The 13979-nt window shown below is 44.2% G+C and overlaps 1 protein-coding gene across 1 annotated transcript in view; it reads right to left on the bottom strand.

Moving 5' to 3' along the window:
- lrrc49 (leucine rich repeat containing 49) overlaps window positions 1-11040 on the bottom strand; it is a gene marked incomplete at both ends in the record, with an annotated part of 262827 nt that extends 251787 nt beyond the window's left edge. Inside the window, one exon of the mRNA XM_084337119.1 lies at window positions 11036-11040. Coding sequence (XP_084193245.1) covers window positions 11036-11040 — 5 coding nt within the window. The remainder of the gene's footprint in view (window positions 1-11035) is intronic.
- Window positions 11041-13979: the final 2939 nt, after the last annotated feature.

Here is a 13979-nt window from a genome sequence, read left to right as displayed (position 1 = left end):
CAGCAACTGATGGCTTCAGGTTTGACCAATGGGACATAAGACATTCATGATCAAAGATTGTTTCTTTGAAAATTTAGAAATTAATTAGCTTAATAAATAAAATGTATTTAACAAATGGGTACAGCTAGCTAACTTAGCTACTCCTAATAAGCCAGCTTGCGGCTAGAAATACCCATCGGTTTTGAGGAAGAATGCAAATAATGCTAACATTTAACGAATGGGATACAGTATGTACAGATATAGATATAGTACATACTATATATGTAAAAAGATTATGTGCAGGTATGTACAAACAGGTGGATAGATAGATAGATATGTATGGTACATATATAGCATTATTGTACATGCTATCATACAGAGTTATATGGGTTGTAGGTGTATAAGTAGGTACAGTATATTTTATTTATTTATTTATTTTATTTTACCTTTATTTAACCAGGCAAATCAATTAAGAACAAATTCATATTTACAATGATGGCCTAGCAAGAGACAATGCCCCTTGAAGGGAGGGTGGGGGGGCTGAAAAATAATTCAGGTTAAGCATTTCCAACATACTGTAGCTAAACGACAGCCGCAATGCAAACCCAACTAAAAGCACAACAAAAGTTAAAGGACAAAGGGACACGTCCAAATATACCAGACAAGCAATATACAATTATAACATTTGCGGCATATCTTCCACTTACTCATGACGACAAGCAGAACAATATAAACAAGCACAGAGAACAGAGAGTAGCACACCCATGCATTAAGACAGACAAGCGAGAGGCATAAAGCAATATAGCAGTGAGAGGGGCACCATGACAGACATGGGGTTGGGGATGTTACTGGGTTGAGAAACAGTTGCCGGAATCAGTAAGAATGTTCATAAGAGTGCTTGAATGCTGACTTAGGCATAGGAGGATTATATGCAGGTAAATTCAGTGGATAGTTAAGATTATTATGATTACTATGATTACAGTGTAGGGCCGTTGTAGACAGTGAAAACACATGTACACAATACATGGCAGGGTCATGTATATATGGACCTCAGATAAAGCATGCATGTACTTTTTTGGGTGGGCCTGTCCTCTCTGACATGTGTTGTATGTGTCTTTTATTTTGTTGTTTATTTGTAGATAGATTAACCTACATTTATAGGACGACCCCATATACTATAGGACTGGGCTATGTCTGATTATTCATACCACTCACCAGGGAATTCCTTTTTGCTCTAGCAGTGTCGAATGGATTTAAAATGTGTATGACGTGTATGACATTTAGATGTGTTTTGACACTTGATGGAATCTTACTGAATGAGATCATGAACACACACCCAACACAGTTGTGGGCTATCATGCAATTATGTAACTATGGACTATATTTAAGCACGGTGTCACTTTGTGGTTGCTGTGTCTTGCGACATAGAGTAGGAGGCTCTCCTAAAGCTCAGTTCAGACAACAACCATCACTTGCTTCATCATCAAGTTACATTTGGAGCATTTATTGTACACTGAACATGAGCATTTTCAGGTTGTAATGGTAAACTTGTAATGTGATTATTGTTTCTCCGATTTCAGAATCAGCTTTGGTCTCAGTTACTCTTCTAAGCTCTTTCTCCTGGTTGATGTAATAAGAAGCCTTCAGAATGATGTTTCAGATGAGCCCGTCTCTAGCCTCCTCAGCTCTCCAGAGGTGGTCTGGTCTGCAGCTTGTACCCTGATCTAATCTTCCGGCCACATCCCCCAAACCTCTCCTGCAGTCTTCTGTTAACCTCATGGTACTCTGGTCTCAAGGTGACGGCACATTGTTGCAGAACTTCTTGGCACTCTGGTATTAAGGTGACGGCACATTGTTGCAGAACTTCTTGGCACTCTGGTATTAAGGTGACAGCACACTTGTTGCAGAAACTCATTGGAGGGTTTGTAAGAAAATAATTACCCATTGACTTCGGTGTGCACTTGTTTGCCATCTGAACTTTGATCTCCAACCTTTGTCAATACACGTTTTAATTTATTGTTATCCTTACTTGTCTTATTGTTATGCTTTTATGTGTGGTTTTATATGCCTTTTTTGCTTAACTCTGTGTGTACACTCGATGTGACTGTAAATGAGGGAAACCTCAGTTGCCTTTCGAGTTTAAATAAAAGTTTGAAATTAAAATGAAATGAACTAGTCGGGTTCTCAGCACACCGGCTCCCAAAGTGTGATCATCTATGACTGGTGCCTCACAAAGTATATAGGCAGCTAAATATTCCACTGTGTTTCTATTTCATGCAAGTCCACCTTTATTTTCAGTATACTGTCACCTTTACAGAGGCTCAGTGATGCTCCGATTTCTGAGACTCAGGTCAGCTTCACGAGAGCCATAAGGACCCATAACCTCCATCCAGGGAAGGTCCCCGGGATGTTCAACCTTCACTTTAACAGCCCTGAGTCTCTGATGTTGTGGGAGAAGAGCTCCTCTGCATGTTCCAGGCCTTCAAGAGGCCTGATGAGACACCAGGTACCATTCTATAGGCTAACTGTCCTAGTATGATTGAAGAGACTGAGCTCACTGAAAAAGTATATAACAAATACCTGGTAACAAAAAATAAGAAAAGGTTTTAAAATATTTGTGTCCGTAAGCATTGGATCTATTGACACCACTGTCCTCCTTGCTACTGTTAATGGATGGACACCACTGTAAGTAAGTAAGTAAGTAAGTAAGTAAGTAAGTAAGTATTTATAAAGCACCTTTCATACATGTCATGTAGCTCAAAGTGCTGTACACAATTATAGGCATATATAACGATAAAAGCAATAAAGTCACAGTGATCAGTTAAGATCAATGTTTAAAAAAAAATAATAATAATAATAGTAACGTAAAAATGAAAATAACGTAAAAACAGTCATTTGCTTACCAGTTTGGGAGAACAGGTCCGCACAAACATTTCCGCTCAGTAGCAACCGGAAGTGCACTAAACCAATGCACTTGTATGGTAGGTAGCAATGTTTAGCTCTTATAACGCTAGTGTAGTTACGTTTAATGTATCTTCTCAATGATTCTATAGCTATATGATCGTTCTCTAATGTATAGTGGAATAGCTGCTTACTCTGCTGTTGTATCACGTTATAATAAAGAGTTCATTCATCTGATTGGTCCTTTGGAAATCACGTGGAGGCGGAGACAGCGCTGCGGGTGAAAACGGTTCTGACCGTTGTTTTATTGGAATATCCAACAGCTTAAATTATCTGGTTCACAGCATCAATTATTTTCTATCTCTAATCAGCTTTTCCCGGAGGGCTTCTTAGTGGCGTCTCTTATTCTCGAACTGGTGGGGTGGTTTCTCCGTCTCTGCTTCTCCGTTCTCTCTGCTTGTCTCTCTGCGTCTCGGTGTCTCTGTCTCCCCTCCATCATTCAACCTGTAGGTTTTATAGAGAAGAGAGAATCCCCCCCCACCCTTGCCCCATCCAGTGCCGTCACCCCAGAGAGCCTGCTTTTCTATTGGCTAGAAGGTCTCCCCTCTAAGTGAGTCATTTGGGTCTTGCGAAACAGCGTTACAAGGTGACCTTACAGAGGGGACAGGAACTAGTCTTCTCTTAGAATGATCTACCCAAGTGTCCCTGAATGCGACCCTCATACCGATTGAAATAATGGGCTGTTTGGACTGCTTAGCTAAAGTAAACAGAACTCGGGGGCTGGCCTTCAGGCCTGACTTAAAGTTAAGTATTGGGCCCTCCATCCCTGTTCATTGTGGAGGAAGATGTGTCATCTGTTTGCCATTTGATCTGTTCTTTTATCTTTATGGCACTCTGGGCCTTTCCTATAACTGCTAAGTGAAGGCTGAAGGGGTGCACTGTTAGCTTTTTGACTGAGTTCTCCTGTGGCTTTTTCCATCAACCGCTAGATGATTTTAATCCTTCCTGTAATGCTTATATGGGTCATTTTGATCCATTTCGACTGAGGCCAGTTAACAGCCTTCTTGTTGACTCAAATGTATGGTTAACCTAACAGGTGATTTGGCATGGCTGTGAGTCTCTATTTTTCTAAGAGAAAATAACCTAGTTCTTTGCTATTTCATATATGTGCATAATTTCTATTGTTTAATTTACAGGTTTTATTTAGATAAATATACGACACGTTTTTATCAGTGGTCATAGTTGGGTCCATAGTGCTTTACCAAGTCCCATGGATCCATCAGTGGCCGTGTATTGTGGTAGAAAGAAAGAAAAAGAAAAACGTATAAAGAAAACAGTCTAAAGTTTGAAAGTTTGGGAGGTCCGCAAAAACACGACCGTTCAGCTCAGAAGCTGAGGCGTGTCAAAAACTTTTGAAAAACTGGAGGCGTGTCTCCTATGTACCCGTTCCCGTCCCTGACAGTGTGAATGGATATCTGGACACTACTGCCCCTGCTACTGTAAAAAGATTTGTGGACACCCCTGTCCCTGATAGTATGAATGGATCTTTGAACACCACTGTTCCTATCAAGGGTGGAGCAACAGATACAGTACCAGTGTCTCTTAACCTCAACCTCAAATGACACTGGTCAGAGGTGGTGTGTGCTGTCCTGGTGGAAGCAGCAGTGGGCCTATTGAACATCACACACAGACACACACACGCATACATATATTATATGAATGTTCTTCAAAGTGTACTCACTATTCATATTTCCTCAAATAGCTTGTATAGTTTGCTCTCCATGCATCTCCCATAGGCTTCAATACTAGAACTGGCACCAAGCATAGAACGGTGGTGTTCTGACGTAATGACTGTTCCTTCTTTTATAGTTTCCTTGTCAGCAACTGTATCAACAAACATTGCAACAGGAACTACAAAGGGGCCTATTTAGAATATAGTATATAATTATGTATAGCCCCTTTTCCACTGCAGGAACTAGGGGCCTTTTGAGGGTCTAAGCAGAAGTTCCAGGGCCCTCATTTATCAATGCTGCGTACGCACAGATATGTGCATAAACCATGCTAAGCAAAGTGTGGGATTTATCAACATGAACTTGTGCTTGAGATTGTGCGTATATATACGCACAGCTCAGACCGTGCGTACCTGTCACCCAGCGGTAGAATAGGAAGACTGCAGACGGACGGAATAAGCTTTCATGCATTCGTTTCAACACAGAGTCTTCGGTATGACCCGTAATTAATTATAGGTAATTGGAAAATAGCGACAGTAGTGTAATTATTGTCAAACCCTATAAATAGCATTTGGAATAGGTCTTTCCGAATGAATGCAACATGGTGTATTAATATTAATTAATATTAATAGAGTCCGCTACCGCTACCCGAGACACATTCTCCTTAATTTGTACCGCAATTTGGGACCCAAATTGGAGCGTGGAACAAAACACACAAATTCCATCCCGTGCACATTCAAGTCCTCACCCTCGGTTTGGCCACCGCCGGCACGGCCCATCGTGAGATTGGAGAAGGAATGAGCAATAGACTATACCCACCCATGTAGCTGTCAAAGCTCCATCACAAATTCAGTTATGTGAATAGAAAGGGATTCCACTCAGTCAATGTACATTTGGCTGATACATGTCATTGCTGGTGACTGGGAGGAACGCACGCATTGTATTTAATTAAATTGTAATGTTATTACTGGGGTATCTGTAATTAAAATATCACTTAAATGCAGGTGGACGGGATTATCTACTGAAGCTGTTCATTTCACTCTGACCAACCCGACCCAACAGGAGCGCAATTATAACGGACCTCCAAACGCGATTAAATATTGTTTAAAATAAAAAGCTAAATACTATTATTCTGTGTGTCATGTTTCCAAATAAGATTGTTCACAACGGAAAATGCTGTATACGTTCAATTTGTTGGTTAGACCTCCGTGATCAATCTCGCTCTCAGTGAAGTTTCTCGTTTCTAGTTCACTTCTAGTTCAAGTTTCAAGTTTCAAGTTTCTTTAATAGTTGTCATACAGAAGTACAGAATACTTTTATACAAAATGCTTCTTACTGTTACGCTCCAGAGACTGTGCTAGACAAGATACGTATCAATAACATAGTATAGCATGTAAATTAGAAGTAGAAAATGAGGTCACAGTGTTCAGTATAGACATATGTACAATGTTCGATGCAGAATAGACGTAACTGAGTTACCAGATAATATACAATACTATATAGTGCAAAGCAGAAATGGGATGAGGTACAATTTAGGTACAATTTACAGTAAGGTGTAGGAGTTGTAGTGCAATCCTTTATCAATAAATATAAAGTGTGGGGAGTGGGTGCTACAGTGTGTTTGTTTAAAGTGAGTGTGTGCTATAAAGTGTGGGGAGTGGGTGCTACAGTGTGTTTGTTTAAAGTGAGTGTGTGCGTGTGGATGTGTGTGCTATGTGCGTTTGATGGTTGTTGTGTAGTGTTCATTGTTCGTTGAGCAGCCTGATGGCCTGGGGATAGAAGCTTCTTCTGAGTCTTTCTGTGCTCGCCTTGAGACTCCGGTATCGCTTGCCTGACCGCAGCAGTTCAAAGAGGCAGTTGTTCGGGTGACTGGAGTCCTTAATGATTCTCTTAGCCTTGCCCCTGCACCGCTTGTTGTAAATGTTCTGGAGGGTGGGGAGCCCCCCTCCAATTGTGCGTTCGGCTGAACGCGTCACTCTTTGTAGTCTGCTTCGGTCTTGTGCAGTGCTATTCCCAAACCAGGAGGTGATGTTGCCAGTCAGGATGCTCTCTATTGTACATGAGTAGAAGTTCTTAAGGATCTTCTGACTGACTTGGAACTTCCTTAGGCGCCTGAGGAAGTAGAGGCGCTGTCGTGCCTTCTTCACAACACTGTCAATGTGTGTGGTCCATGTCAAGTCCTCGGATATGTAGGCTCCGAGGTACTTAAAGCTGTTCACTCTCTCAACCGGTGCCCCGTCGATGCTGAGGGGGCTGTAGTCCTTGACCCCCGACCTTCTGAAGTCCACAATCATCTCTTTTGTTTTGCTGACGTTCAGTGAGAGGCTGTTTTCCTGGCACCATCCCGCCAGGACCTTGACCTCATCCAGGTAGGCCCTCTCGTCGTTTGCAGAGATCAGGCCCACCACCACTGTGTCGTCAGCAAATTTGATGATTGTGTTGCTACTCTGCTGAGCCACACAGTCGTGTGTGTACAGGGAGTAGAGGAGGGGACTCAGAACACAGCCCTGGGGGGCCCCTATGTTGAGGGTGATGGATGAGGAGGTGTAGTTGCCTGCTCTCACCACTTGGGGTCTGCCCGTCAGGAAGTCCAAGACCCACTGGCAGAGGTCATAGTTCAAGCCCAGGTCCCTGAGCTTGGCTATGAGTTTGGAGGGGACTATGGTATTGAATGCCGAGCTGTAGTCGATGAATAGCATTCTCACATAGTTCCCCTTCCTCTTGTCCAGGTGCGATGCTGCTGTGTGCAGCACATGGGCTATGGCGTCCTCCGTGGACCTGTTGGGGCGGTATGCAAATTGCAGGGGGTCCATGTTGATGGGGAGGGAGGAGCAGATGTAGCCCTTTACTAGCTTCTCAAAGCACTTCATGGCTATGGAGGTGAGAGCTACAGGGCGGTAGTCGTTGAGGCAAGCAGGCTTGGATTTCTTGGGTACAGGGATAATAGTGGACTTCTTCAGGCAGGTGGGGATGACAGCCTGTTCTAAGGACAGGTTAAATATGTCAGTGAATACCGGGGCCAGTTGGTCGGCACAGACTTTTAGGACGCGGCCGGGGATGCCATCCGGTCCTGCTGCCTTCCTGATATTCACTTTTTTAAAGGTCCGCCTCACCTCATGCTCTGTTACCCTGAACACTGAGTCTCCATCAGCAGCAGACCCCCCCCCCCCCCCATTGCCGTGGCTTGTGGGCTGGTGTTGTTATTACCAGCATCAAACCTTGCATAGAAGGTATTGAGGTCATTTGCTAAGGAGATGTCACTGTTCAGTTTGAGGGAGGTGCCTTTGTAGTCCGTCATCGTTTTGAGCCCCTGCCACATAGCTCTGGAGTCGGCCTGTTCAAACTGGAGTTCAATTTTATCCCTGTAGCGCCGTTTTGCCTCTATTACTGTCCTCCTTACGTTGTATCGCGAGACCGGAGTCTCAAGCGAACGCCGGTGGTCTCGCGAGAGGTTAAGCGTTGGGCCGTGACGTCAGTGGAGTCACTCCAAGCAGTGCTGGGAAGCACAGAATGGAGTGTATTCCGTGATAACACAGCCAATATTAACGAATACACCGAAACGGTGATTGACTATGTATGTACTCAGTAATAATCCCCACCACCAAAATTAATATCTACCCAAATCAAAAGCCCTGGGTAGACAAATCCGTCCGTGAGGCTCTGAAAGTGCGCACATCAGCATACAACACCGGGCTGGTGACAGGCAACATGGAAGAACACAAGATGGCAAGATACAACGTCAGGAGAGCAGTAATAGAGGCAAAACGGCGTTACAGGGATAAAGTTGAACTTCAGTTTGAACAGGCTGACTCTAGAGGCATGTGGCAGGGCCTCAGAACAATGACAGACTACAAAGGAACCCCCCTCAAACTGAACAGTGACATCTCCTTAGCAAATGATCTCAACTCCTTCTATGCGAGGTTTGAGGCTGTGAATAACAACACCAGCCTACAAACCACGGCAATGGGGGGGGGGGGGGTCTGCTGATGGAGACTCAGTGTTCAGGGTAACAGAGCATGAGGTGAGACGGATCTTTAAAAAAGTGGATATCAGGAAGGCAGCAGGACCGGACGGCATCCCCGGCCGCGTCCTAAAAGTCTGTGCCGACCAACTGGCCCCGGTATTCACTGACATCTTCAACCTGTCCTTGGAACAGGCCGTCATCCCCACCTGTCTGAAGAAGTCCACCATCATCCCTGTACCCAAAAAATCTACGCCCGCTTGCCTCAACGACTACCGCCCTGTAGCCCTCACCTCCATAGCCATGAAGTGCTTTGAGAAGCTAGTGAAGGGCTACATCTGTTCCTCCCTCCCCATCAACCTGGACCCTCTGCAATTTGCATATCGCCCCAACAGGTCCACGGAGGACGCCATAGCCCATGTGCTGCACACAGCAGCATCACATCTGGACAAGAGGCAGGGGAACTATGTGAGAATGCTGTTCATCGACTACAGCTCAGCATTCAATACCATAGTCCCCTCCAAACTCATAGCCAAGCTCAGGGACCTGGGCTTGAACTATGACCTGTGCCAGTGGGTCCTGGACTTCCTGACGGGCAGACCCCAGGTGGTAAGAGCCGGCAACTGCACCTCCTCATCCATCACGCTCAACATAGGGGCCCCCCAGGGCTGTGTTCTGAGCCCCCTCCTCTACTCCCTGTACACACATGACTGCGTAGCACAGCGGAACAACAACACCATCATCAAATTTGCTGATGACACAGTAGTGGTGGGCCTGATCTCTGCCAACGACGAAAGGGCCTACCTGGAAGAGGTAGAGAACCTGTCACAGTGGTGTCAGGAGAACTGCCTCTCCCTGAACGTCAGCAAAACAAAAGAGATGATTGTGGACTTCAGGAGGTCGGGGGTCAAGGACTACAGCCCCCTCAGCATCGACGGGGCACCAGTTGAGAGAGTGAACAGTTTCAAGTACCTCAGAGCCCACATATCCGAGGACTTGACATGGACCACACACATTGACAGTGTTGTGAAGAAGGCACGACAACGCCTCTACTTCCTCAGGCGCCTAAGGAAGTTCCAAGTCAGTCAGAAGATCCTTAGGAACTTCTACTCATGTACAATAGAGAGCATCCTGACCGGCAACATCACCTCCTGGTTTGGGAATAGCACTGCACAAGACCGTAGCAGACTACAAAGAGTGACACGTTCAGCCGAACGCACAATTAGAGGGGGGCTTCCCACCCTCCAGAACATTTACAACAAGCGGTGCAAGGGGAAGGCTAAGAGAATTATTAAGGACTCGAGCCACCCGAACAACTGCCTCTTTGAACTGCTGCCGTCAGGCAAGCGATACCGGAGTCTTATGGCGAGCACAGAAAGACTCAGAAGGAGCTTCTATCCCCAGGCCATCAGGCTGCTAAACGAAAATAATCGCTAAACGAACAATAATCACTATGCAACAACCATCAAATGCACACAGCACACACACCCACACGCACACACTCACTCAAACAAACAACACACTGCAGCACCCACTCTCCACACTTTAGATCACACAAACACACTTACACTTTATATTTATTGATAAAGGATTTGCACTACAACTCGTACACCTACTGTGAATTGTACCTAAACTGCACCTCGTCCATTTATGCCTTGCACTATATTGTATTGTATATTAGTACACTGCACAGTATTGTATATTGTATGGTAACTACGTCTACGAACATTGTACATATGTCAAAACTGAACACTGTGACCTCTTTTTTTACTTCTAATTTTTACTATGTTTTTATTTCATACTTATCTTGTCATGCACAGTCTCTGGAGCGCAACAGTAAGAAGCATTTTGTACAAAAGTATTCTGTACTTCTGTATGACAACTATTAAAGAAACTTGAAACTTGAAACTTGAAACTTGTGGTCATTCATGTTGCCTGCCACCAGGCCGTCGTTGTATGCTTTGGTGCGCGCTTTCAGAGCTTCACGGACGGATTTGTCTACCCAGGGTTTTTGATTTGGGTAAACTTTAATTGTGGTAGTGGGGATTGTTTCTTCCACCAAAGTACGAACAAAGTCCAGCACTGTCTCCGTGTAGACATTAATGTTATCTGTGTCGCGGAACACCCCCCAGTCTGTGCACTCAAACGCAGCTTGGAGCGTCTCCTCTGACGTCACATCCCATTTCTGCACCTCTCGCGAGACTACAGGTGTGCTCTTGATTCTTTGTTTGTACTTTGGAGAAAGAAAGATGGCCGCATGATCAGACTTCCCAAAGCCACTAGCAGAATGAGCCTTGTATCCACCCTTGAATTGCGAGTAACAGTGATCTAAAATGTTACCGCCTCTGGTGTTACAAGTCACATGCTGATAGAAGTCAGGCAAAACCTTTCTCAGATTGGCGCTATTGAAATCACCCACTACTACAATGGCAGCGTTAACGTTCGCGGCTTGGAGTTTGTTTACCTCATCGTGAAGTCTGGAGAGCGCGACACTATCGCTGGCTTGCGGTGGAATGTACACTCCTACAAGGATGATCGCCGTTAACTCTCTCGGAAGGAAGAAAGGACGACACTTAATTGTTATATATTCCAGGTTGGGGCAGCAGTGGTTCGATAATTCCTTCACGTTGGCTGGATCGCTCCAATTGTTGTTCACCATGAAGGCGATCCCACCTCCGCGCTGTTTGCCGGATTCAGCTGTTCTATCCTTGCGGTGGATGAAGAAGTGATCGGCCGGTTGGATGGCGTGGTCCGGGGTTGCCACGTTTCAATGAAGCAGAGAACATTACAATCTCTAACGTCTCTCTGGAATTTAATCCTTGCTCGGATGTCGTCTAATTTATTGTCAATCGATTGTACATTGGCTAGCAATATACTGGGTAGTGGCGTTCGGTGTCGTCTGGTTCTCAGTCTGTTACGGATCCCAGCTCTCTTCCCACGCCGTCTGATGGTTCCTTTGTTCCTGGGGTCAAGACCTGGTCCTGGTGTTCTCAGGATCTCAACAGGCCATTGCTGCGGTTCAGAAAGCTGATCCAGGGAGTAATCTAGTCGGTAAGTTTCCCGTAATCCGATGTCTATAAGTGACTGACGGTCATACACATTAAATGCACCTACTGTTGGTACAGACAAAACTCTTAAAATTATAAATATTAGCAAAAGTAAGCACAGTCTCGCGGCCGGGCATAGCGGCGCCATCTGGTAAGTTCCATTATTCCACATTCCATGGGAGTGTTTCATTACTATTTTTGGTTAATTAGGGGTGGTTCTGTATGCAAATGCTTACAATCGTGCACGAGCATATACGGTAGAACAATTGGTATTTATCAACACGGAGTGTGGGTACGACCTGTGCATGCACGGTTGATAAATCCAAATTTTTCTGTGCGTAGAGACATTCTAAATTCTGTGTTGTCCTTCTAGTCTAGTGAGACACTGGAATGCCTAGAGATTATTTGTGGGTCTTTACATCATCATCAGGTGGCTTCTTCGTTCCGAAGGTTGCCTATCACTCTCCAACCCATTCTGTCCCCACTTCTTCTCTCCATCTCCGTGACTCCGCCTCTCACTCCGCTCCAATCACAGACGTCGACTACCCAGCCTCTTCTTGGTCTTCCACTTCCTCTCTTTCCATCCACCTTCCCCATCCCCACCTTCTTGAACATCTCCCCGCCGGATCCTCTCAGAACATACCCACACAACTCCATCTTTCTCTTTTTCAACCTCTCCAGCAGCTGTCCTCCTTGCATACCCGCTCTTCTCAGTACCTCCTCATTCTTGATCTTATCCTTCCATGTTATCTTCAGCATCTTCCTCAGCATCCACATTTCATTCAGCGTCCATGCTTCTGCTCCATATGAAAAGACTGACATAACATATGTTTAAAAAATCCTGGTCTTCGTTTTCCAACTTATGTTTCTTCTCAATAATTCTTTATGGTTCCAGAATGCGCCCTTTGCAATTCCGGTTCTTTTCTTAATGTCCATGTTAGCTCTTCCACCTTCACTGATCCAGCTTCCAAGGTACATGTATTCCTTCACTTGTTCAAGTTTTTCTCCATCCACCTGTATTTTACAAACAGTTCCTGGTGTTATTACTTTAGTTTTCTTTGTGTTTAGCGACATTCCATCGTTTTTGCATTCGACATTCAGCTTATTCATCATGTCCTGTAGATCTTCGACAGTTACAGAATATATCGGTGTCATCAGCGTATCTTATATTGGTGATGTTCTCTTCGCCAAGTTTTACTCCTTTCCCTCCTCTCAGATCTTTTTTCATCAGTGATTCACTGTACATAGTAAGGGTACAGGGGACAAGATGCATCCTTGTCTTACACCCTTCTCCACCAGGAAGTCTCTTGATTTCTCCTTTCCTATTCTAACATTAGCCTTCTGCCTCCAGTATAAGTTGTCAATTATTCTTCGGTCAGAAACTGGTATTTTGAATTCTTCCATTGTTCTCATCAATGTTGTATGTTCAACTCTGTCGAAGGCCTTTGTGAAATCGATGAAGCAAATATACAGCTTCGTCTGTTGGTCTATCGATTTTTCACCAATGATTCTGAGTTGGCAGATTGCATCTCTTGTTCCTTTTCCTTTGCGAAACCCCATTTGGCTATCAGAGAGCTGATGTTCAATTATGGGTTCTATTCTGTTCTCGATGATTTTCAGGAGTACTTTTGATGAGATATCAAACTGATAGTCCTGTAATTGTTGCATTCTGCGGCTCTTCCGGTCTTTGGGATCGGAATGAACATTGATTTTAGGAAATCATTTGGAATATTTCCTGAGTTATAGATGTTGTTTACCAGTTTCACAAGGAGCTCAATGCATCTGTCACCAGAGTTCTTAATCAATTCAGCAGGGATCTCATCCTCGCCAGGTGATCTGTCCGTGGCCAGTGACTTCACAGCATCTTCAACTTCTTTTTTCGTGATCTGGACTTTTTCTATCTCTTCTAGACGAATTCCTGTGTCTGATGTTCTGTTCTAGTCTTTATATAGTGTTTCCACATACTCTGCCCATCTATTGATTATTTACTTCTCATCAAGGAGCAGTTTTCCTTCTTTGTCTCTGACACCTTGGGTTATTTTTTTCCTCTTCCTTGTTAGTTGTTGGATCTTGTTGTACATGAGAGGGTTGTGCTTCTTGTCTAAATCTTCAATTTCCTTGCATTTTTCTTTGTAATACTTCTCTTTTGCATCTCTACACATCTTCTGTACTTTTCGTTTTGCTCTGTTGTAGTCAGTTTTTCTGTCTGCATTCTTCATGTCTGCTCTATTTTTCATCTCATCCAGAATGTCTTTCGTCATCCACTCTTGTTTCTCAACTTTTTCTGGTTTACCACAGATTATGTCTGCAACGCTTCCCAGTTTTTCTTTCAGTTTTGTCCATAGTTCTTGTGGATCTTCA

Source organism: Notolepis coatsorum (assembly GCF_963971535.1).
Source record: "Notolepis coatsorum genome assembly, chromosome: 20".
In the NCBI taxonomy this organism is placed as follows: domain Eukaryota; kingdom Metazoa; phylum Chordata; class Actinopteri; order Aulopiformes; family Paralepididae; genus Notolepis; species Notolepis coatsorum.
The sequence above is the reverse complement of the archived record's forward strand: the minus strand, read 5'-3'. Positions and strand labels throughout refer to the sequence as shown.